This window comes from Saccostrea echinata, unplaced genomic scaffold (genome assembly GCF_033153115.1).
Source record: "Saccostrea echinata isolate AGI-Se365-2 ecotype Australia unplaced genomic scaffold, CSIRO_AGI_Sech_v1 ptg000009l, whole genome shotgun sequence".
Lineage (NCBI taxonomy): Eukaryota > Metazoa > Mollusca > Bivalvia > Ostreida > Ostreidae > Saccostrea > Saccostrea echinata.
Window position 1 is genome coordinate 12,925,310 of NW_026889758.1, and position 22,191 is coordinate 12,947,500.

General features: G+C 32.1%; 2 protein-coding genes and 1 non-coding gene across 3 annotated transcripts in view; 1 reads left to right on the forward strand and 2 right to left on the reverse strand.

Annotated features, from left to right (window-relative positions):
* LOC133181800 (electron transfer flavoprotein subunit alpha, mitochondrial-like) overlaps positions 1 to 22,191 on the reverse strand; it is a 176,449-nt gene that overhangs the window by 110,924 nt on the left and 43,334 nt on the right. The window lies entirely within an intron of this gene.
* On the forward strand, positions 8,292 to 10,169 carry LOC133183325 (lysophospholipase-like protein 1). Its single transcript, XM_061318286.1, has 5 exons — positions 8,292 to 8,379; positions 8,557 to 8,656; positions 8,737 to 8,906; positions 9,383 to 9,498; positions 9,797 to 10,169. The coding sequence occupies exons 1-5, from the start codon at positions 8,292 to 8,294 to the stop codon at positions 10,019 to 10,021; spliced, it is 699 nt and encodes a 232-aa protein (XP_061174270.1). The 3' UTR covers positions 10,022 to 10,169.
* Positions 17,274 to 17,347, reverse strand: Trnat-cgu (transfer RNA threonine (anticodon CGU)). Its single transcript has one exon. It is a non-coding gene; the product is annotated as a tRNA-Thr (tRNA).

The following is a 22,191-nucleotide window of genomic DNA, read 5'->3' on the forward strand; positions in this document are numbered from 1 at the left end:
TGGTATACAAAACAAGGATATAGATATAAAAATAATTACAAATTGTATTTTCGAAGAGCTTTGGCTTTTTATTAAAATTTACCCAAATTAGATAGCTCTTTCATCTTTTGACTACACAATAAATTTATAAGTTTAAATACACTTGGTTTAACATAATATTTCTTAATATACACACTTCTCAGACTTTCATAAAATGGACATTTTAATATAAAATGAAATTCATCTTCAATATCATTAGAAGAAAAGAGAGTGCAAACTCTTTGAGGTCTTAATGTATTGTTATATCTATCAGTTTCATTTTTTAGTTGGTGGTTTGACAATCTCACCTTGGTAAACATTCTCGGATATTTTTTATCAATAGGCTTTGTTAAATATGTTTGTAATACAAAATTATTCACAGTTGTCCTTTTGAATAAGAAGATACAATTGAAAAAATATTTTGTCTATAAACATCAATCATTCTTTGCTCAATTATTTTATTTACACAATTATCAATAATATTAGATTCCCATAAATAGCTCAGACCTAGTCTTTCCAACTCTTCTTTAATACACATAATCCAATTGCCATTAGGCAAAACCATATCTTCATAACAGGCACTGAGTATACAATTATCAGACCTTCTTAACTTGAGCCAGTATTTAAATTTTTTTTTTTCATTTTTAGTGATAGTGGATATCTACCCAATTCACAATATATGAAATTATTAACTGCTTTCTGACCTACCCCTAAAACTCTTTTACAATAATTAAGATGGATTTTTTTCAACATCATTAGCTTTATGCCATCCCCGTAATGTACTTCTCTTCTGACAATTTTTTTTAAATGTATCTGATACTTCAGGCATGTTTCATGGTTTTCTCATTTTTACCCTATTGAAATTGAAATAAAATATAGATATTGTTCTGATCAAATATATACATAATATTACTACATGTAACATCTTTATAGTCCTGTTTATAGAACAGGGTTTACAATGATGAAATATGAATTTTTGATACGATTAACCGATTAAAAGGTCGGAACGTCTTGCGGTTAACCGGCCGATTGGCAATTCTGTATTCGATTGCCATCCCTAGTATATATATATAAACATGCTCTTGCGGACATTCCATATCCATTAAAGGGGATGGGTCATTCTGTAAATTTTCAATCTATTGGGTTGGTGTAAATGCAAACGTATGACTTTTCAACACTTTATACAAGTGAAATATGTTGAGATAAAGAACAGTATTCGAGATCAAAAGTCCATTAAACATTACAAAATAGGAGCAGAGCAAACGCGGTTCTCTAAGACATCAGAGGTGGTATCAGGTGACATGGAGGAGTGAGCATATCCTGCCGACCGGTCACACCCGCCGTGTGCTCCTTGTCATGATCGGGAAATAACGGAAAAATCCGTCGGCAATTCGGTGTGTAAATAATGGCCTAGCAATACGTTCTATTTCCACTATGGAAGAGTTATACTTCTTAGTGCGCTCTTTTGTGAAAAAGTCGGAAAATGTACAAATCTCGCGGGATTTCAGGGACAAACGTAACGTAAACATGTAAACAATATGTTGAATGTCGATGAACAAATCCTAAGAAAATGCAAATGAAATATTTTATTGTCGTGGACTTTATATACATCAAGAGTAGGAATGACAACGATATCAATTTATATCTATTGTTGATCGTATGTATCTATTTATCGTATGGTACATCTAAATACAATACACGTGCCTCGGAAATGTATTTTTTAATTAATGGATGATAAATTTAGGGTTCTCGCTCTCTTACATATGTCTTTTAGTTCTTCTATTCTTTAATTGGAATGACAAATACATTTAACATTAAAAATTGGATTGAGATTGACATGTTTTGTATTATCCGCAACGCCATGCTGTCCCTGTCAGAAGACCAAACGCGCCTCTAATTTTGAAGAGTTCACTAATGGAAATATAACGTATTAGTATGAAAAAAGTCAGTCAGCATTTGACTTAATGAAAGATTAAGATTACCCATGATAAATTAAAATCCAGGCATGTTGACATCATATATACAGATGGTTTTTCAAAAAAAAAATGGAACTCGTAAATATACGCTCGTATTTACCTTGTCATTGGTCATTTGCAAAATTATTTTGTTAAAAACATTCTGATTATATAGACAATTACTCTGAAGTTGATACCAATTGCGCCCCGTTATTAGCAGATCTATTTTTGTATTCAGATGAAGCAGAATTTATTCAGAAACTTCTACATGAGAAGAAGAAAACGCTCACTGTGGCCTTCAACTCGACATTTAGATACATCGACAACGTATTATCAATTAACAATAGTTACTTCCATTTCCATTTATATATCGAATCGATATATCCCAGTGAACTTGAAATAAAAGATGGGGTTTTTGTCTCCTAGTTGATTCGATATGCAAGAGCATGCTCTACATACGAACAATTTTTAAAACGAGGCAAGCTATTAGCTAACAAGCTGATGAAACGAGGATATCAATAGTCTCGTTTGAAGTCATCGTTTCGCAAGTTCTATGGTCGATAGAATGACCTCATAAGCAAATATAATCTATCATTAAGTAATATGCTGACTGACGTTTTTCATGCTAATTCTTCGGCCATTATTTACACACTGGATTTTCTGACGATTTTCCGTTTACCCGATCATGACAAGTAGCACACGGCGGGTGTGATCGGTCGACAGGGGATGCGTACTCCTCCATGGCACCTGATCCCTATTCTGATGTTTTTGGAGGTTTGTGTTTGCTCTGCTCCCGATCTGTAAAGTTTGAATGGACTTACGAGCTTGAATACTGTTCGTTATTCCCATATTTCATTGTGAATTTTGCTTTTACACCCTTTTAGAAAATTGGGGGAAAAACACGGTATGACAGAATTTAGCGAGGGCGAATGGTCTGTAAGGATACTTAATTTAACACTGTATATACTACCCTCCCCCACCCCCAAAAATGAGCGACAAAAGCTTCAAAATTATTGGTAAATAATCAATTACTTTAATATCAACCATAATATTTACTTGTAACATACATTTGCACTTGTAAACGCAAAGCAAAGAAAGAAAAGTGTTTATATAGATTCACATTCCTTTCTTAAACAATTAAAATTAAGAATAATTTAGAGCCTTCTAAAATTGTTTCATTGTTACCTATCACCCGATATACGACGTCAAATTACAATGGCTCTAAAGAGTGCTAAAACACCCTAATACAAGGTAAGAATATCCCCCTTTAGGTTTCTTGTTATATTGTTGTCATTTATCTGTCTATTTATCACTGTTTCATACTATTAAATTTATGTTGTAATCAAAAATATTTTTTATATGAAATAATGTATTTAAAGCCTTCAGCTTGATCAGAGTCAATTGGAAGCTTGGACAATGGCTGGCTACAGAGCTCAGCTCTGCAGCCACTTCTACTCTCGAGAATGGCCTTATGAATACGCAGGGATCTTAAAGGTTGGTGATTTATGAAATATATGGAGATAACTAACAGTATTCAAGCTCAAAAGTCCATTAAACAATACAAAATAGGAGCAGAGCAAACACGGACCTCCAAAACATCAGAGGTTGGATCAGGCGCTGTGGAGGAGTGAGCATTCCCCGCCGACCGGTCACACCCGCCGTGTGCTCCTTGTCATGATCGGGAAATAACGGAAAAATCCGTCGACAATTCAGTGTGTAAATAATGGCCTAACAATTAGTATGAAAAACGTCAGTCAGCATTTGACTCAATGATAAATTGTATTTGCTGACAAGGTCACTGTATCGACCATAGAACGAAATGATGACTTTAAACTAGGGATGTCAACGAATAGTCGACTATTCGACCATCAGTCGAATGGACCGACGATCGAATAATGAAACGACATTCGAATATTATTATTATTAAATAAATGCAATTAAAGAGTGATTTAACGAGATGGAATTCTCATCTTAAAATTGAGGAACCGTCTTTCTTCAGAGACAGTAGAAAATTTTCCTCAACAAAAAATGATTGACTTTCCATGTACTTATAGAAAGTACATTAATCGTAAGTGCTTCACTACCGCGGGAATTATATGTCAGATACTGCCTGTGTTGTTTTTTTGTAATAAATTACCCATCAAATTACTGGACTTTGTTTGGAAAACTATTAATTGGGCTTGATCTTATACCCTGTATATTTGTTATTTTAGGACTGCTCAAATCCAAGAAACACACCATAGCCGTGACTTGTTTTGACACTTCGCTTACATTTTAAGGACATTTTGATAGCCGGGGCAATCAATTTTAATAAGCAGTATCTAACTGGTTTAACAATATCACGAGCACCTGATTTTTATTTCTTTCATAATAAACTTAAAAAGAAAATTGAAAAGAAAAAATATCGGCTGGCAATTTTTAAATAATGCTTACTAAAACAAAAATTGACTGTATAGGCCGGTTTATGAATTCGATTGATGGGGAAATTTTACATTTTAGAGAATTACCGGTAGGTGTCTAAATTTATTTCATATAATCATGCTATCCACACGTTACGTTGCATTAATTTTGAGGTTACTTTTAAAATATGTTTATGTAAAAGGGTTTTTGAGTGACAAATTCGTCATGTACCAGTGAAGTTTAAAATAAAATTTTATTTTCAGAAAATGTTCCGAATATTCGACTATCGTTCGAATAATGTAACTGAATAATCGACTAAGGAAAATGAAATTTTTGACATCCCTACTTTAAACGAGACTGCTGATATTCTTGTTTCATCAACTTGTTTGTCTATAATTTACCTCGTTTTAGAAATTGTACATACGTAGAGCATGCTCTTGCATATATTGAGATATAAACCCCGTATGCAGGTGATGAAGGTATATTGCTGCATAAGTAAGGGAAGTTGACGATTGAAAAGTTAAAGTCATCGCGTTTATCATAAAGCTTGGTTGTAAGATTACCAAGTCTTTTTCAAGTAAAATATCCAAATATGAAACAGATGTGTCAGACTCTGTGGTATCTTTTATCTCAAGCTCACCGGGATATATCGTATCGACATAAGAATGGAAATAACCATTGTTAATTGACAATACGTCGTCGATATATCTAAATGTCGAGTTGAAGGCCACAGCAAGTGTTTTATTCTTTTCACGTATAAAATTTTGGACAAATTCTGCTTCATATGAATACAAAAAAGGTCTGCTAATAACGGGGCACAATTGGTACCCATCCATTGAACTTGAAATTTAAGGATATTGATTATTGAATTTCCTTGTGCATATGATTTGCCATTTTATGAAAATTTGCAATAAGAATTCGAATTTTGTTCTCTTCCTTGTGTAAGAATCTGTAATTTTAGGTCAACTGAGTCACCACGATAATCTATTACTATCCCTTTTTGTTCATTAATTGGTCCCAAACTTTCAAACATTTTCAGTTTCTTCTTTGAAAGGGTGAGACCATACAAATATTATTGTTGATTTTGAAGACAAAGGGGAATACTGTTTTAAAGTAACCATTTAAAGTAAAGGAGGAACAAGGTTTTTATAAAAAAAAATTCTGCATTCCTAACGTCAGGTTTCAGGCCCTAGTTACTGGCTAAGTTGGCCATGGCCACATATTTTAAAAACCCATTATATCTGTGAACTTATTCCTCTTTATTCCTGTAAGAAAATATGCAAACTGTTTATAAGAGGAGAAACTCTAACAAAATTGTGAAATTCATGATACAGTTAAGGCTGCAAGGTAGGCCTAAGTTGATTATGTGTATTTCAAATGTGTTAAATATTTAAAGAAATTCTTCTATAATAAGCGAGAAATTGTTATTCTTCAAAGCTTTTAAATACAGGGAGCCCCGGATCTTTCAACTGGCTACAGAACTTCAATTCTATTACAAAAATGAATTCTGTCGATGATTATGCCGGACGTTGGTTAAATTTGATTGATTGATTGTTTGTTTGTTGTTTAACGTCCCTCTCGAGAATTTTTCACTCATATGGAAACGCAGTTAAATTTGAAAGGAAAGACATGAACACTTTTTCAAAATGGATTATGTGTTTCAGAAATATATAAGAAAGTTGAAAGGCAATATTTGAACTATCTATCCTTCCGTTTTCACTAAACTGGAGGTTATAAACGAATTAGAAAGACTACATGAACAATATGTTATGGTTCCAGCAGATATATCGTCTTTGTTTGTAAGTCTCATCATTATAACTGTATTTTAGAAGAACTTTGTTTTAATTCTACGTCGGGAAATCCATTTTATACTCATAGTTCATTTTCTATGGCTGAAATTCTTCAAAATCGAATTTCAGTGTTTTTAAAATACTTTTAACATTCTTGAGTTCGATCTACCCAACTTATACTGGATCCTTACAACGATACATTGCCTGGTCCAGTAAATGATCTACCAAGCCCCTATCTTTACTCCTTTCGAAAATATTAACTGCTGTTATGGAGAAACTTCAAAAGTACATGTATTGTGCTACAGCATATTCTAGAAGTGGTGTAAATCAGACGTGGATTCTCAAAAAATCCAAAGAACTTTTAGAAAATTTAAAATCACCAAATTTTTTCAAAAGTCAATAGTATCAAGACGTACGACTTTTCTACACTTTATACATACAACCATTCCTCACGATAAACTAAAAACTTGCCTTTTGATATCATAGACAACTGCTTCTTCAATAAAAATGGAACTTGCAAATTTCCGTATCTTGTGATTAGTCATCAACAAAATTGCTTTGTAAAAAATCACTCTGATTCTACACACAAGTACTCTTAAGTTGATATTAAAAGGATACTGGAGTTCCTCATTGACAACATTTATGCGGTCTTCGGAGACCATAAAAGTTAGACGAGCTCAATTTTGATCTCAGTCTAACTTTTACATAAGGACTTAATAGTAGAAAAGTGGGACTGAGACCAAAAATGAGCTCTTCTAAGTTTTATGGCCCCGGAATCTGGTCTTCCAACAAACTCTTGGAATTCTATGAAGCAGAATTTATTAAAAAAAACAAACTTCTACATGAGAAGAAAAACCCACTTGTGAGAAGAAAAACCCACTTATTGTGGCCTTAAACTCGACATTCAGGTATGACGTTTTATCAATTAACAATAGTTACTTCCATTTATATGTCGACTCGATATATCCCAGTGAACTTAAAATAAGACACCACAAAGTCTGTCACATCTGTTTCATATTTGCATGTTTAACTGAATATAGATGATAAGGGCCAACTAACAACTAAATTGTACTTCAGCTTTAAAATGTCTTATTTAGGTAGTAATATTCCGCTATCTCCTGCATATATGGCGTTTATATCTCCAAACTTATTCGATACTCTGAGTACGATCAATATTTAAACCGAGGTAGGCTACTGACAGATAAGTTGATGTTGCAGAGATTTCAACAACCTTGTTTAAAGTCAGCATTTCGTAAATTCTACGGTCGATAAAATGACCTTGTTAGCAAATATAACGTATAATTCGGTGGTGTTTTGGCTAACTTGTTTCATACCAATTGTTAGACCTTTGATCAACACATAGGGTTCACGGCAGGTGGGACCAGTAAAAGGGGATGCTTACTCCTCCTAGGCACCTGATCCCACCTCTGGAAATTCCAGGGGTCTGTGTTTTATGCCCTCTTCACAGAATTGTAATATTCTAAAATAGAAGTAGCATCACATGAATGGCAATAGTAATATTATGTCAAAGAAAAGAAAATGACCTTAACTTGACCTCTTCACAGAATTGTAATATTCTAAAATAGAAGTAGGCATCACATGAATGGCAATAGTAATATTATGTCAAAGAAAGGAAAATGACCTTAACTTGACCTCTTAGACTTGCGCAAGTCTCTATCCTTGAATGCTCTCTATATATGTGCTCTTTATGATAATGTCAGACTATGTTTAATTATAACATTTATAAATATGGTAGACGGCAAAGGAAACACAATACAAAATTAAACAAAGAATTTTAAAAATAATTTTTTAAAAAACATACATACTTGAGCAAGTCTATTGACTTTGCTGAAATTATAATACGGTCAAATCTAATTTTAAAAAAATGATACTATCGCTTCAGGGTATTTTCTTCTCGAATCTGTGAAAATTTCATTAATAAAGATTAAATTTTAATTTCTGAGTTTGGACAATCCCCCTGTCAAAATACCCCCCCCCCCCCGTTCTGAAATTTCTGGATGCACCACTGGGTTATTGGTTTCCCTATAGGTTTATTATTTCGGAATTGTTCCGTGCATGTGTATTGGTTTTGTATATAAGACATTGTCTTTAGTTTCCAGTGCACACTATGGGTAGCAAATTTAGAGTCTTACCGAGGATAATTTCGCAGTCAGGGCCAAAAAGCAGTGCCTCTTTGATATGGCTACATGGTTCAGGTATTTCAATAGATTGTTCTTTAAACCTCAACCCAATACTATTTTGGGCTGTAACCATTAGAGCATTTGGTGATTAATTTGATTGAAAAATTAATATAGATTTTGCCCTAAATAAGCATTTAATCCTTTTGAAATCAAGTTTTAAATAGTTTTGTATCATTTTATTCCATTGTGAAGGTGACACTGGGTCTGGTTTGTTGGAATGGATAAACATGGTCTGGAAGGAAGATTTTAAGTTTCCACACATTAAATTAATATTTCCATCAGCTGATCCTATGTGAGTGACTGTTTTCTGATTTTGTTCTAAATTCCTCAGATACAGGAGCATTAAAACATAATAAATATTGATTTTTAAAGTCCATACACTCCTAATAATGGTCAGGTATCTACGGTGTGGTTTGATAGAGGCCAAATTTCACCCTTTGTGCCAGAAAACTTGCCATCTATAGATGCTTCAGCTACAAAGTTGAATGAGTTGATCCAAGCAGAAGTTGATGGTGGAATTCCACTTTCAAGAATTGTCATAGGTTGAAGTATTTATTTACATATTTTAGATTTATTTGAATTTGCAGTAACAACATTTTAATGAATGGAATTTCATCTTTCTGTAGGTTTTTTTTTCAAGAACACACAATTTTCTACAATTTTCTTTATACACATGTACTACTCAGACAAACAAAATAAAAACATGTATATTACAATGTACATATATATTTAAAAGTAAATTATAAAAGATATAAATTGATATGATAAAATATCAATATCATGAGTTGATATGGTGACTAATGCAACATGTATAAATGCAAACAAACAGGAGAAGATTAAGATGAGAATAAATTCAGATGAAACAGAAGAATACCAGTACTTTTTTTCATAAAAGGATGGAAACAAATTTGTACTTGATATAATTTGGCAATTTTTTGACCCTTTCAAGAATTTTATCTGTGTATTTTCAAATGTTTGCCACTGTCAACATACCTTAAAGATATGTAGTTTTCTTCAGGTGGTTTTTCTATGGGTGGTGCAATGGCCTTACATCTAGTCTACAGGTATCAGAGACAGGTCGCAGGCTGTTTTGCTCTGTCAAGCTTTTTAAATAGAGACTCTTTAGTATACAAGGTAATGATTCTGTGGGTATGCATATTTCTTTTGAAAAATCACTATTTATATATATATATGAATAAATGTAAAGAAAATCAAAGAATACAACACAGCCTTTGTCATGAAATATGATTAATCATTGAAAAAGAGTTGTCTTTCCTGGTACACATATTTCAGAGTTCTTGAATGTTTCTTAAGACACAATGGGGCTCTTAATTGTCTATAATTGAGACCACTGAAATGCCCTTTGACAGTCCTTTACAGGTCTATATCTAGTCATGACGCAAATTTTCTTTCCATACACTTTTTTTTACAGGAAGTTGAGAATGTCCAAGACAAATCATCCCTTCCCCCATTGCTTCAGTGTCACGGGACCAGAGATGAACTAGTTTTGTTTGATTGGGGAGCAGAGACATTCAGAACATTAACAAACTTAGGCATTTCTGGAGAGTTTCAAGAATTTAATGTTTTTCATGAATTTAACAAGCAGGAAATGACACTGTTGCGAGAGTGGATACTTAATAGATTACCTCCTGATTAAACACATGTATGATATACCGGTATTTCATTCATACATTCTCCTAATAAAGATCAAATGAATGTGAAATGGACTACAAGCATGTATATTCAAGATTAATAACCCTCTCTCACAGTTGTTATGAAGTAGAAAATATAATGTCATATTTTTATGTGTGCATTGTGCTTCTTCTATAATGGTATATTTTAAGTAATTAAATGTAATAATGAAATATTCTTTATACCAAATACTAATAAGAATAACTAATATAAAAAAAAATTATAGATATTTAATCTAGTTAAATAAAAAGGGAGATAAATTTCACCTTAGATTTCTACTGAAATTTTCATTTATGAAGTATTGTACAATGTCGGTAATTACGTAAAAAATTAGTTTACCATATGTGCTAAACTTTGAAACCAAAATTCACCGCTGACAGTGAAGGAGTACTTTGGAAACACTAGAAATTTACATACTTAGAAACTTAAGCTTGTCAAGTTTCAAGTTTCAAGTTTTTATTGAAGACAAAGACCCCAACTGGGGTATATGAATGCAAATGATACAACAAAATAACATACAAGCATGAAATGAGTGGCACTAATGTTAATTACTATATACGAGGGTTGTCCAAAAAGTTCGTGGACGAATTCTTAATTTTCTTAGTAAGTCCGCAATGGCAAACGTGTACGATAATATCTTAATATAGACCATGCTTAAGTAAATATTTAAAAAAATTGAAACAATGAACACTATTTTATGAACATTATAGGTGTAAATACTTTGTATATGCAAGCCGCACGGCCCAGTCTGACGTTACGCTAATTTCATGATAACGTCAAAAATACGGATTTTGAATTTTTATCACTTGTTCATGGACACACGCTAATTTTCTTTATTATGCCACACTGCCAAGTGTGTGCAATAATATTTACGTACAGACCAAAATTGATTTAATTTTTTAAAATTCAAAACAATACATGCTAATTTACGGGCGTCATCAATTCATATACACAGGCTGCACAGCTTAGTCCGACGGCGCTAGATTTATAACAACGTCATGAATAGGGATATCCTATTTTCATCAAATAACAGTGGTTTTCCACTTCTTGTATAGTGTCTCCGAAATTTTACACACCGTTGAAAAATCGTATAAACCAATTACAAGTCAATGAACTAAATATTTTCCGATAATTTTAAGTTGTTTGAATAAATATTTTGTGTCTGACGTCGTTTCAACCGTATTAAAACATAATTGTATGGTTGGACGCTGTTCCGTGCGGATGGCCGACGTTGCTTTTTCTGTCAATTTTTGAAACATACTTCTTGCAGTTTTCGCTTAGTATTCTCAGTGTCCATTTAGTAAGCGATACTAAATTAAAGATATCAGAAAATGACGATAGTCGCTTTATTTGCGACACATTTAAAATTTTTTAAGCTTTGACTCGTTTTATAAAGAAAATAATCATTTTAATCAGAACACTTTATTTAAAAGTTTATGGCATTTTAACCCTGGTACGTGCGCACTATCGGCGACCTTTAATGACCGCGATCTTTACAAAAATACTAAGTTTAAACAATTAAAACCAAACTATTCTGACTTCGATTTTCATAACTAATATTTTGGTATACAATAAGTATATCTTGAACTATTCATTTTGACAAAAACGCCATTGTCCACGAACTTTTTGGACAACCCTCGTACATGTACATGTATAGTTAAAAAAAATCAAAGTATAGAAGGCCTCTGCTAGTATTAAATAAATCATTACAACATATTTTAAACAGTTGTTTTGTTATTAATTTATTACTGACAATAAAATTTTGCAAAATTTGGAAAGTCCAAAAATGACTTTAACGTCCTTACAATTTAACAGGTCATGAAATTTAATAACATTAGGGTTAGCATAAAAAATATATGGAACAAGTTTTTTTCGTTCTCTTTTGAAAAAAGCACATTCTAAAAGATAGTGGAATTCATCTCCTAAATTGTTAGAGGAACAAAGATCACAAATTCGATCATCTCTGTCAACACCCCAAAAGCGACTTTTCTCAATTGGAAATCTGTGATTCATACATCTAAATTTACATAAAGCTTTTCTCAAATCTTTTGGAAGATAAATCAAATATTTTTCAAAACTATGTTCTAATTTAAATAACCTATAATTAAGGGTTTTTGGCATATCAAAAATACTGGCATACCAATTCTGCTTAAATTGATCAATTAATCTAGTTTTAACCAATTTTGACACCAAAATGGAGAATACTGTTGTAACCATAAGTCGGACATTCTACTGTCATTTAGTGTTTTTTCAACATAGTTAATCCACTTAGATTGCATTAAGTCATGTTCTCTAAGCTTTAATAACAATTTATATAAGAGAAAAGATATTTTGTCTTGTTTACCACAAACAAGTCTATGCCAAAACCCAATAACTCTGGACATAATAAATATTTCTACTGTATATCTACCCAGTTCGCCATATAAAACATGATTAGGGGTAAATTTTTTCAGATTTAAAATTATTTTGTAAAATTGTAAAAATAAACTTTCTATGACATTGTTATTGTCAATTCCCCATACTTCACAGCCATAAAGTAATATGGGTGTAATCATACTGTCAAATAATTTCAGCTGAATGTCTATAGGCAAATATAAACATCTTACTTTCTTGAGTAAACTGAACATAGCTTTCCTACCTTGCTCAGTCAAGTAGCTTTTTTTATTACTAACAAAAGATCCATTACTAGAAAAAGTTACACCTAAGTAAACAAATTCATCAACAACTGCTAAGTTTTTGTTATCATATGTAAAGACCATTTGTGAATTGTCATTTTTAGGTTTATTAAAAATAACAACCTTTGTTTTAGATGCATTAACTTGCAATTTCCAAGTTTTACAATATAAGAACATTGCATTTAAAGCAGCTTGTAACTGAGGTGCTGACTCTGCCAAAATTACAGTGTCATCAGCATAAAGTAACAAGTAAAGTTTCAGGAATATGTCTACCTCTTCTGTACTTAGCAAAAAATGTACAGCTTCTGTAACATTTGTTAAACCATCATATGCCCTAGAACTAAAATCGACAAGGTCATTCAAAAATATTGAAAACAGAACAGGTGGTAAGTTTTCACCTTGACGTACACCGACATTACTGTAAAAATACTCTGACACATTGCTACCCTGACGGATGCACGACTTTGCATTATTATACATACTATAAACAACTTTAAGAAAATTTCCATCAATACTATGACGTACCAGTTATGCCAAAGAGCCACCCTGTTAACAGAGTCGAAAGCTTTTTTATAATCAATGAATGCACAATATAGTCGCTTTTTACGCTGTAAATAAAAATCAATTAAACACTTCAAACTGAAAATATGATCAACTGTACTATAACTTTTCCGAAACCCAGCTTGCTCCTCACACAGGAGATTCATGCTCTCTAGATACTTATTTAGTCTATTGTTCAATATTGCAGTAAACAACTTACCAAAACAACTTAATGCAGTTTTTCCGCGATAATTATCAGGATCACTAGAATCACCTTTGTTCTTGTATATAGTGCAAATAATTCCTTCAGACCAAGATGAGGGTATTATTCCAGTTTTAAAAACAAGATTAAAGATTTTTGTAAAAGTACTGATCATTTTTGTTTGAGAATTTTTAAGAAATTCATTCAGTATAAGGTCATTACCACAAGCTTTATTGTTCTTCAGTAACTTAATCATCTTTTGTACTTCTTCTAATGTAATTTCAGCATTCAAATCTCCATTTATTTCTGAAATATTTTCAATGTCAAAATTATCAAAGTCGTAATCACTACTGTCTGAATTTAATTTCTTAAAATGGTCTAAAAAAAGTCTCTAAGCTAACTTTATCTTCAATCTTTCTTCTCTGTGTACCTGATTTGTTAATCAAAGTCCAAAATGACTTAGGGTCGTTGTTTTGCAAGTTCTTCACCCGGCATATAAATTTTTTCTTGTATTCATTGTAACATTTATTAACAATTTTTTTGTATTCTCTACTGCATTGTAGTAAATTATTTCTGGACTCTAAAGTTTTCATACGCCAGTGATATTTTTTGGATTTGTGGTAATTTTTACGCTTTACATTACATTCTGCATTAAACCAAGGTTTATTAGGTTTAGATTTCTTATTTTTGTGATAATCAAGCTTATAGGATTTGACCATATCACTTGACGAAGCAGCAACTTTAATTATTGCATTACAATCATTAATTATATCATCAACTATCTCTTGGTTAATTGTATTAAAATCCAAGGTTTCAATTCTATGGTTTAAAACATCAATCTCTTCATCATTTAGATTGTACACAAAATCAGTAGTATTCTCTTTTATCCACTTAGATCTAATGCATATACATCATCATTCTCTGTGATTAGAGAATCAGTCTTTTGTTATTCCTTACAAGAATAAACAAAATGCAATGCACTGTGAACATTACTGATCATAGGATCAAAAGGTAGTACTTCGAATTCTATAATGTTTTTAAAAATAGTAGGTGATGCTATACAATAATCAACAACTGTTGTATCTTTACAAGTGGTATGGCTTAATCCGCCATCCTTTCCTAATATACCATTTACTATAAGCATGTCTAAACTTTTACAAAAGTTAACTAAGCGTTTACCATAATTATTGACAGACTTATCCATATTACATCTTGTTGTCATTTCTACATTGCTACAAGTATCAATATTCAGTATATCAGAATTCAAAAACAAAGATTCACAAATCTGTTCATCAATGTTAATAAAATCAGGCAAATCTCCAGTATGAGAATTAAAATCACCCATCATACAGACTTTAGCATTATTCTCAGCAATGAAACTAACAACTTCAGATTCAACATCATTAAAAATGTCAATGGAACTATAACAACTACCCTCAGGAGGAATATAAACAATACCAAAAACATCTTGTTCTGTCAAGAAATTATTTTTGAACGTAAACCATAAAACTTGTTGCACCTCCTGTAAACAACTTCCAGTAACGAGTTTTCGCTCCTTACATCGAAATTTTCGCAGAGACTAAAAATATTTTGTACCGACGTCTCTTCCGAATCTTAGTCCAATGCAACACAAAGTGATACTCCGGCTGTTGCTGCTTCAACAGTGGCGGATCCAGAAGTTGGTTGGTTGGTTGGTTGGTTGGGGGGTGGGGGTGGGGTTGAGGCCCGAAGGGGAAGGGCATGGGAGGGGGCGTTCCCATCTCTATACGGTTACCTGTGTATTGTGTGCGTTCAAGCGGAAAGGGAATTCCTGTTACGTGCTGGCTGTATATTTGTATATTATTATTATTTGTTTAATACATACGTATTATCACAATTTTCTAACATTATACACAGAAAAATAGGAATGGTTTGGTATGACGCTTCTATACATGAAAAACAGCGCATATATTATCATGATTATAGGACAAGTTTGCATGGTATGATGCTTACATGTATATACATGATGAATAGTACGAACATTGTAAAACATTATAAATACATACATACAGATATAAACATAGGACATACGAAGAATGAATCTCAACTTTTTTTTTTATTTCTTAACTTAAAAGCTAAATGCAAAAATTTTCCGAAATTACAAAGTTCAATAAAGTTTTGGACACTCGGTAATTGAACTAGTTTATATGCAGATGGTTTTTTCCACTAGTAACTTTTAATATATTTACTTCTCAATTCTTTGTACAGGGGACAAATCAATACAACATGAAATTCATCTTCTATGTTGGTTTTACAAAATTCACAAAATTTTCGTTCCTTTACAATATTTCTCTGACGCCCAGTTTCAACTGCAAGGTTATCTGAGGACATTCTTATTCTGCTTATTTGTTTTTTATAAAGACAAAGAGGAGGTATTGACTTTCTTAAATAATATTGCAATGTTAAATAATCTACAATATGTCTGTAAAAAATACATTTTGTTGAACAATTAATTTCAGCCATGAGATTTTGTATAAAATTATGTTATTCTTTGTTTGATAATAGGAAAATATTTATTTATCAATTGTTTGTCTTGTTCAAACCAGATAAATCCAAGCCCATTTTCAAAAAGTTTTTCTTTGGTATTTACAACCCAGTTGTCAGAGTGTTTGCTGGAACATTCACATTCATTGAACAAAGATTTATAAGACATTTTCAGGATACAATTGTCGGTTCTAACAGCTTGAACCCAAATTTAAAAATACGAACAATCTACCAGTTTCGACATAAATCATGGCAGTATTTGTGATCCTTCTAACACCTAAAACATATTTAATAAAGTCTAAATGGACTTTTTCATTGTGTCAACCGTATAATTTGCAACCATAGTTCAATATGCTTGCAACAAAAGTATCAAAAAGTGAAAACATTGTCTCAGTATTTAAACACATGTGATTAGATTTTGATTTCAATAAAAACCCTGGATTGCCAGTTGTTTTTATATTATATTAAATTTTCCATTATAATTCAGAAGTACACCGAGAAACATAAAGCAGATGGGTGAACATGATGAGCGAAAAGCCTATAGTGTGTCAAACATGAAGGTTAAAAATTTAATCTCATATCAAAATTTTCCTTGATATTTCATCTAACAGTAAAATATACTCTATGTAAAAATCTCTACAATTTGCAAAAATCCCTCAAAGATTGAAATTATTTTCATATGAAATATACACACACTTAAGAGGGCAAAAAGAGTCATTTTCTCATACTATAAACTATTTTTCGATATTCATGAGTGGGTCTTCGCTCCATTTTTTTGAAAGTTAGTCCTCAAAGTTTGCATGAAAATATACATTTTTGGCTACCCAAAATATGGAGCAAAGACCCACAATACCTTAAAAATATACATTTTTGACACAACATTCGCATCTTTTCGAGAAATACTTAAGTCCATAAAGTCAAGGGTCATATCACAAACATGATTTAAATGCCAACCTTCATCAGGACTTGTGTAGTCTAGTGGTTAGCGTGCTAGTCTCGAAAGATTGATTGATTGATTGATTGTTGTTTTACGTCCCATTCGAGAATTTTTCACTCATATAGAGACGTCATCATATACCGATAAAGGGCTTCAAATTTTGACCTTTACTCGGCACTCAGGGCCATTGAGCAGTGAGGGATCTTTATCGTGACAACGCCTGCCGTGACACGGGACCTCGGTTTTTAAGGTCTCATCCGAAGGACCCGCAACTTTCACTTCAAAGTGCCGAGCGCATGGCGAAGGAACAGTTGCTACCCATTTTTTATCGACTTAGGTCAGTCGCGGCCGAGGTTCGAACTCAGGACCTCCCGATCACGAAGCGAACGCTCTACCGACTGAGCTACCGTGAACGGGGTCTCGAAAGAAAATGATACTCGGGATTTTAATTGTTTTGGGTTCGAACCCCACGAATACCAAATTATTTTTTTAATAGAAGAATAAATTTTGTCGAGAAAATTTTCCTCATAAAAGATTTGTTTATCATAATTTCATAAATTTTAATAATGAGAACTTTACACTTAATACTAAATTCACAAATTGAACACGATTTTTATGTATCTGAAGCTGAAGGCTTTCTGCACGCTATGTTCGCCCATCTCCTTTATGGTCTTTATAACGACCTTGTTTGCAAATACAACCTATCCTATGGTTGTATTTGCCTGTTTCATACCAGTTGATAGGCATTTTTTACACTAATTTTGACCACGAATTACTCATCAGTACCTCATCAATACAAAAAGCATATGAGCAGATTGACAGGGCATTCATAGGCACCTGATTCCACAGCTGGTGTTTTTCAGACTTCCGTTTGTTTGCCTTGTTTACGTTTCGTATTATTTACAGGACTTAAGAGAATGATCACAGTTCGTTATCTTCACCTTTTTCATAAATAAAATATGTTCTTGAAAATAAAAAAAAACTTAAAAACACATATAACCAACCACCAGCAAGATAATGTACCATTAGGGTAAATTAAAAAAAAATGTCCAAACGCATATTTATCAACCCACACTAAAAATACAGGCAATGAAAATAGATTTCTAGGTCTCAGCATATGTGTTTAGATAGTGTTTAAATACCTGCCAAATATCTCGTTGATATCTCAATTAACAAAAAAGTTATGCCCAAAAATGATGCTAAAAATGTCAGGAGTGCAACACGTTTTTGTGACATTTTGAAATTTCAATATTTTTCGGAGATCCGTGAAATAAATAATAATGCTTTATGTTGAAAATAAAGACTTTCCTGATAATATTCAAAGTATTGAGCTTTAAATGTGGACTGTAGTAACTTTTGTTTAATCAAGTTGTGATCATGGCTGATGTTTAAAAAAATGTTATACCATGTCAGGAGTGCAACAGAAGAAATGTAGTGATGCAATAAAAACATCAATTGTAAAATTCTGAAAGAAAATTAAGACAAAAAAGAACTTTCGAAGTTTAAAACAATAACTGATATAGATTTTAAAACTCAAAAATGTAATATAAATCACAAGCAGCATTAATGAGAGTCAAGAATATGTGCATACCCAATAATGTCAGGAGTGCAACATTTGATGTTTTGCTCCCAAGCATGGAAAATTAAAACTATTATCATTATATGATTTTCTGATTTTTATTTTGGAAAATAAAGACACAAAGAACATTTTTACCAAATAGATTTATCAATTACAGGATCTGTCTGTGATTCAGATCTATATTTCTATGGTCATGAGTGCAACACATTTTTTAAAGATTCAAGTTGTGTGACTTCTATTCAAGCTTAGAAGTATTCATTAATTAATAATGATCTTTTTGTATAATTTAATACTGAATCATTGACAGTTTTATTATCAAAATCCTTCCTTTTTCAATTTTATCAATTCAGATGTGTTTTTATCTTTTTGTGATTTTTTAATGAATGTTAAAAATAAACACACTAAAAAATTGTCATAAAATTCAAGTAATTCCTCCTCAACTTCACTGAAACAACAGAACAAGTTCTTATGTAATTTTCACTTCACAATTCTACTTTAAATGCCCCAATGCTTTTGGTCAGGAGTGCAACAAATATGTTAGAATTATAAATCATCCAATAAGAATAAAAATAAAGAAAAAATGATGAGTAGAATTTTTCTGGTGGGTTACTGTGTTTGTCCTCTAAAGGAAAATATGCTATAAAATATATTTTATTTTCTAAATATACATTTAAGCTAGTTTTTGGCATAAATAGGGAATGATTCCAGATAAAATGCAAATTTTAAATACTTTCATCTGTTTTAATTATGAAGTATTGGACTATAATTATTGCACAATTTCATTACCACTTGATGTTGCCAACACTTTATGAATTTTTGTGTTCTATGGTTTTAATTTTAAATTTTACTGCAGTCAGGAGTGCAACAAAACTGCTTTATAATTACCAATGTTTTTTAACTTTCTTTACTAAAAAATAAGTTGAAAAAAAAAAGTTTGATAATATTTGATGTTCAACACACTATGTCTATCAACAAATTACAGAAATTTTACAGTCAATTCAGGGAATAGTTTTCATCCTTTCAGATATATTTTTAAATACAATTTATATATATTACTTATCACTTTGCAAATAATCATGTTTTAAGGTTTTCAAAATATGAAAAACCTGCCGTAAACAATGAAAAATATCAAAACGACAAATTGATTTACAAAGTAAGAATGGGTTATTGTGTGCTATAATTTTTAAAACAATGTTAAATAATATACATATCAGATGTCAGGAGTGCAACACAATAATGTAACATAGGGTCACTTCAAAATCTAGTATTTTCTGTAAGAGAACTCGTATATAAAAATTCTTTTTTGGCTTAGATTTAAAGAATTGACTTGAATGGACAAAAAAGTGAATTTTGGGGAATTTTATTGTTTCATATTTTTTTCATATTAAAACTTTTCAAACCAGAATTGAATAAATAATGTAAAATAACAATCAAAAAGCCATTTTTTTTGTCACATATACAAAAGAAGATACTCAATCAAGGTCTAGATTTAATCATTTGTACCCCTTTTACCATTTTGAAGCATAAAAAACTATACTTTCTTTTGATAATGTATTTTAGAAAGTCTTTTAAGGTGTAATGATATTTTCTTTTTTCAAAAGAAATTTTACTAATAAAAATCCTGAAACTTTTTAATACAATTGTCTATTCTATTGGCACTTCAGGATTTTAAACTAGAATGCATGTGCAATATGATGATATAAGTGAAAAATTTGTTATAAGTAGTTGAATTTTTCCAAAAAGTTTCAGTTTAGTGGTCATTTTTTTTAATTCACCCATTATATATATAGCTATGGTGTCTTGAAACTTTAAATTGATGTGCATATAATTCAATCAGGAATATATTCTAATATTTCAGATATAGATCGGTACCCTGAATAATAAATAAACATTGCTCGAAACCTGATTGTTATGAAGAAGCGCGTTTTGTTTTATTTCTGTCGATGACGCAAGCTATACGCGAGATCACATGACGAAATAATCCCGACTTTTGATACACGATATGCCAAGGGTTTGTGAGGAGAGTAGCGGATTAAAAGCCCTTGGATATCGGAGATGATTTGAAATTAGCAGATATATTTAGTTAAACATCTAAATATGAAATAGGATGTGGCAGACTCCTACAAGTAGGTGTCTTTTAGGTCGAGGTCAGTTGAATATATAGAGTCGATGAATATTGTTAATCGTCGTTGGTATATCTAATTGTCGAATTGAAGATCGTAGCAAGATATTTCTTCTTTTCACGCTGAATTTCTTCGGATTTTTCCGTTTACCTGATTATGACAAGGGGCACACAGTTAGTGCGAGCGGTCGACAGTGCATGCTTAAATTTGTTCGTCCATGATACCACCTCCGTTTTCAGAGGTCCGTGTTGGCTCTGCTCACAATTTGTAAAGTTTAAATGGACTTGATCAGTATTCGTTATTTTTTTATATTTCATTACATGTAGAAGTTTTCGAATCATTTTTCTTCATAAGAATTAAAAAAAAAAAGCCCATGGGCCACAACGCCCACCTGAGTCACTTTGGCCCTGTTGTTCTTCATCGTTTTTTTTCTACCAAAATACAGCCCTATGTGGCCTTGGAATGTCCGTTTTAAAAACTTCGCATTTCGACATCCATGTTTGGGTCATGCTTAGACACGCCGAGAATATGTACATGCCAGGTTTGATATATCTAATTTCTTTTTTATATATACATAATTGTCTTTTTAAATAGACACATTTTCTCGGCATGCACGCATTTTCTTCGACAGGAGTAATTTAGTATGAATGCATTCATTTCGCAGAAGCTTGGATTTACGGGCCCAAATTAAACCCATGCTTGGTTTTTTTTTAATATTATGATTTAAAACTCTGGTTTTAAATCTGTAAGCAAACATAAATACATTTAAGTATTGTATTTAATTTCAAAGTTTTCGTAGATCGACTTGCAGAATATGTAATAAATTCTATAAATGCAAGATGAATTTTCACGAATGTTAAAATGTCAACAGACTGAACAGTAATAAAGACTGGGCACTAGGTAAGTCAATAACACGATTTTTCTGTCATTTAACAATTTGAAATTCTTCCAACTCCTGAGCACTTATAAGTACCGTCACAGTCACAGATACACGTATACCTGATGCAATTACCCACAAAACTGAATGTTGAATATGCAGATATTGGATCGCGTGTAATTGGGTGGTGGCATATTCCGCAGTTTTCGGTGCAGATGGAATAAATTTTAGATGGCGGACAGACTACCGTCCCGTTACATTTACAAAAACAAACTTCCCGGGTACATTCATCTACTTCAGTTTCGAAACTGGACAGATAAAGGTGTTCCTGATTTCTGTAATTACAGTTCCTGCACAGTGGTTCCACAACATACACAACAGTTGTAAGAAAAATGATCCCATATCCAACAATCTAAAAAAGATCATCCAAGAGACGTAGTAGCGAGAGCATAAATGATTTCTATTCAAAGAATTTAAAATGATTCGTATTTCTGAACATATTAATTTGATTTCAAGCAAGTGTACTTAAAAATGATTCATTTACACGTACCATCATTGTCCTGTGCAGTCTCGGAAGGCAGCTTCTGTTCTTTTCCAGAGTTTGTTTACTACTGTAGTACTCCCCCTCAATAACAGGTCAACAAATTAATTATAGGAAGTAAACAAGATAATGATTTTC

Coding starts and splice junctions, on each gene's coding strand:
- LOC133183325 (XM_061318286.1), top strand. CDS start 8,292: ATGGGTAGCAAATTTAGAGTCTTACCGAGGATAATTTCGCAGTCAGGG. Junction 8,907..9,382: donor ACTTTCAAGAATTGTCATAG/GTTGAAGTATTT, acceptor AGTTTTCTTCAG/GTGGTTTTTCTATGGGTGGT. Junction 9,499..9,796: donor GAGACTCTTTAGTATACAAG/GTAATGATTCTG, acceptor TTTTTTTTACAG/GAAGTTGAGAATGTCCAAGA.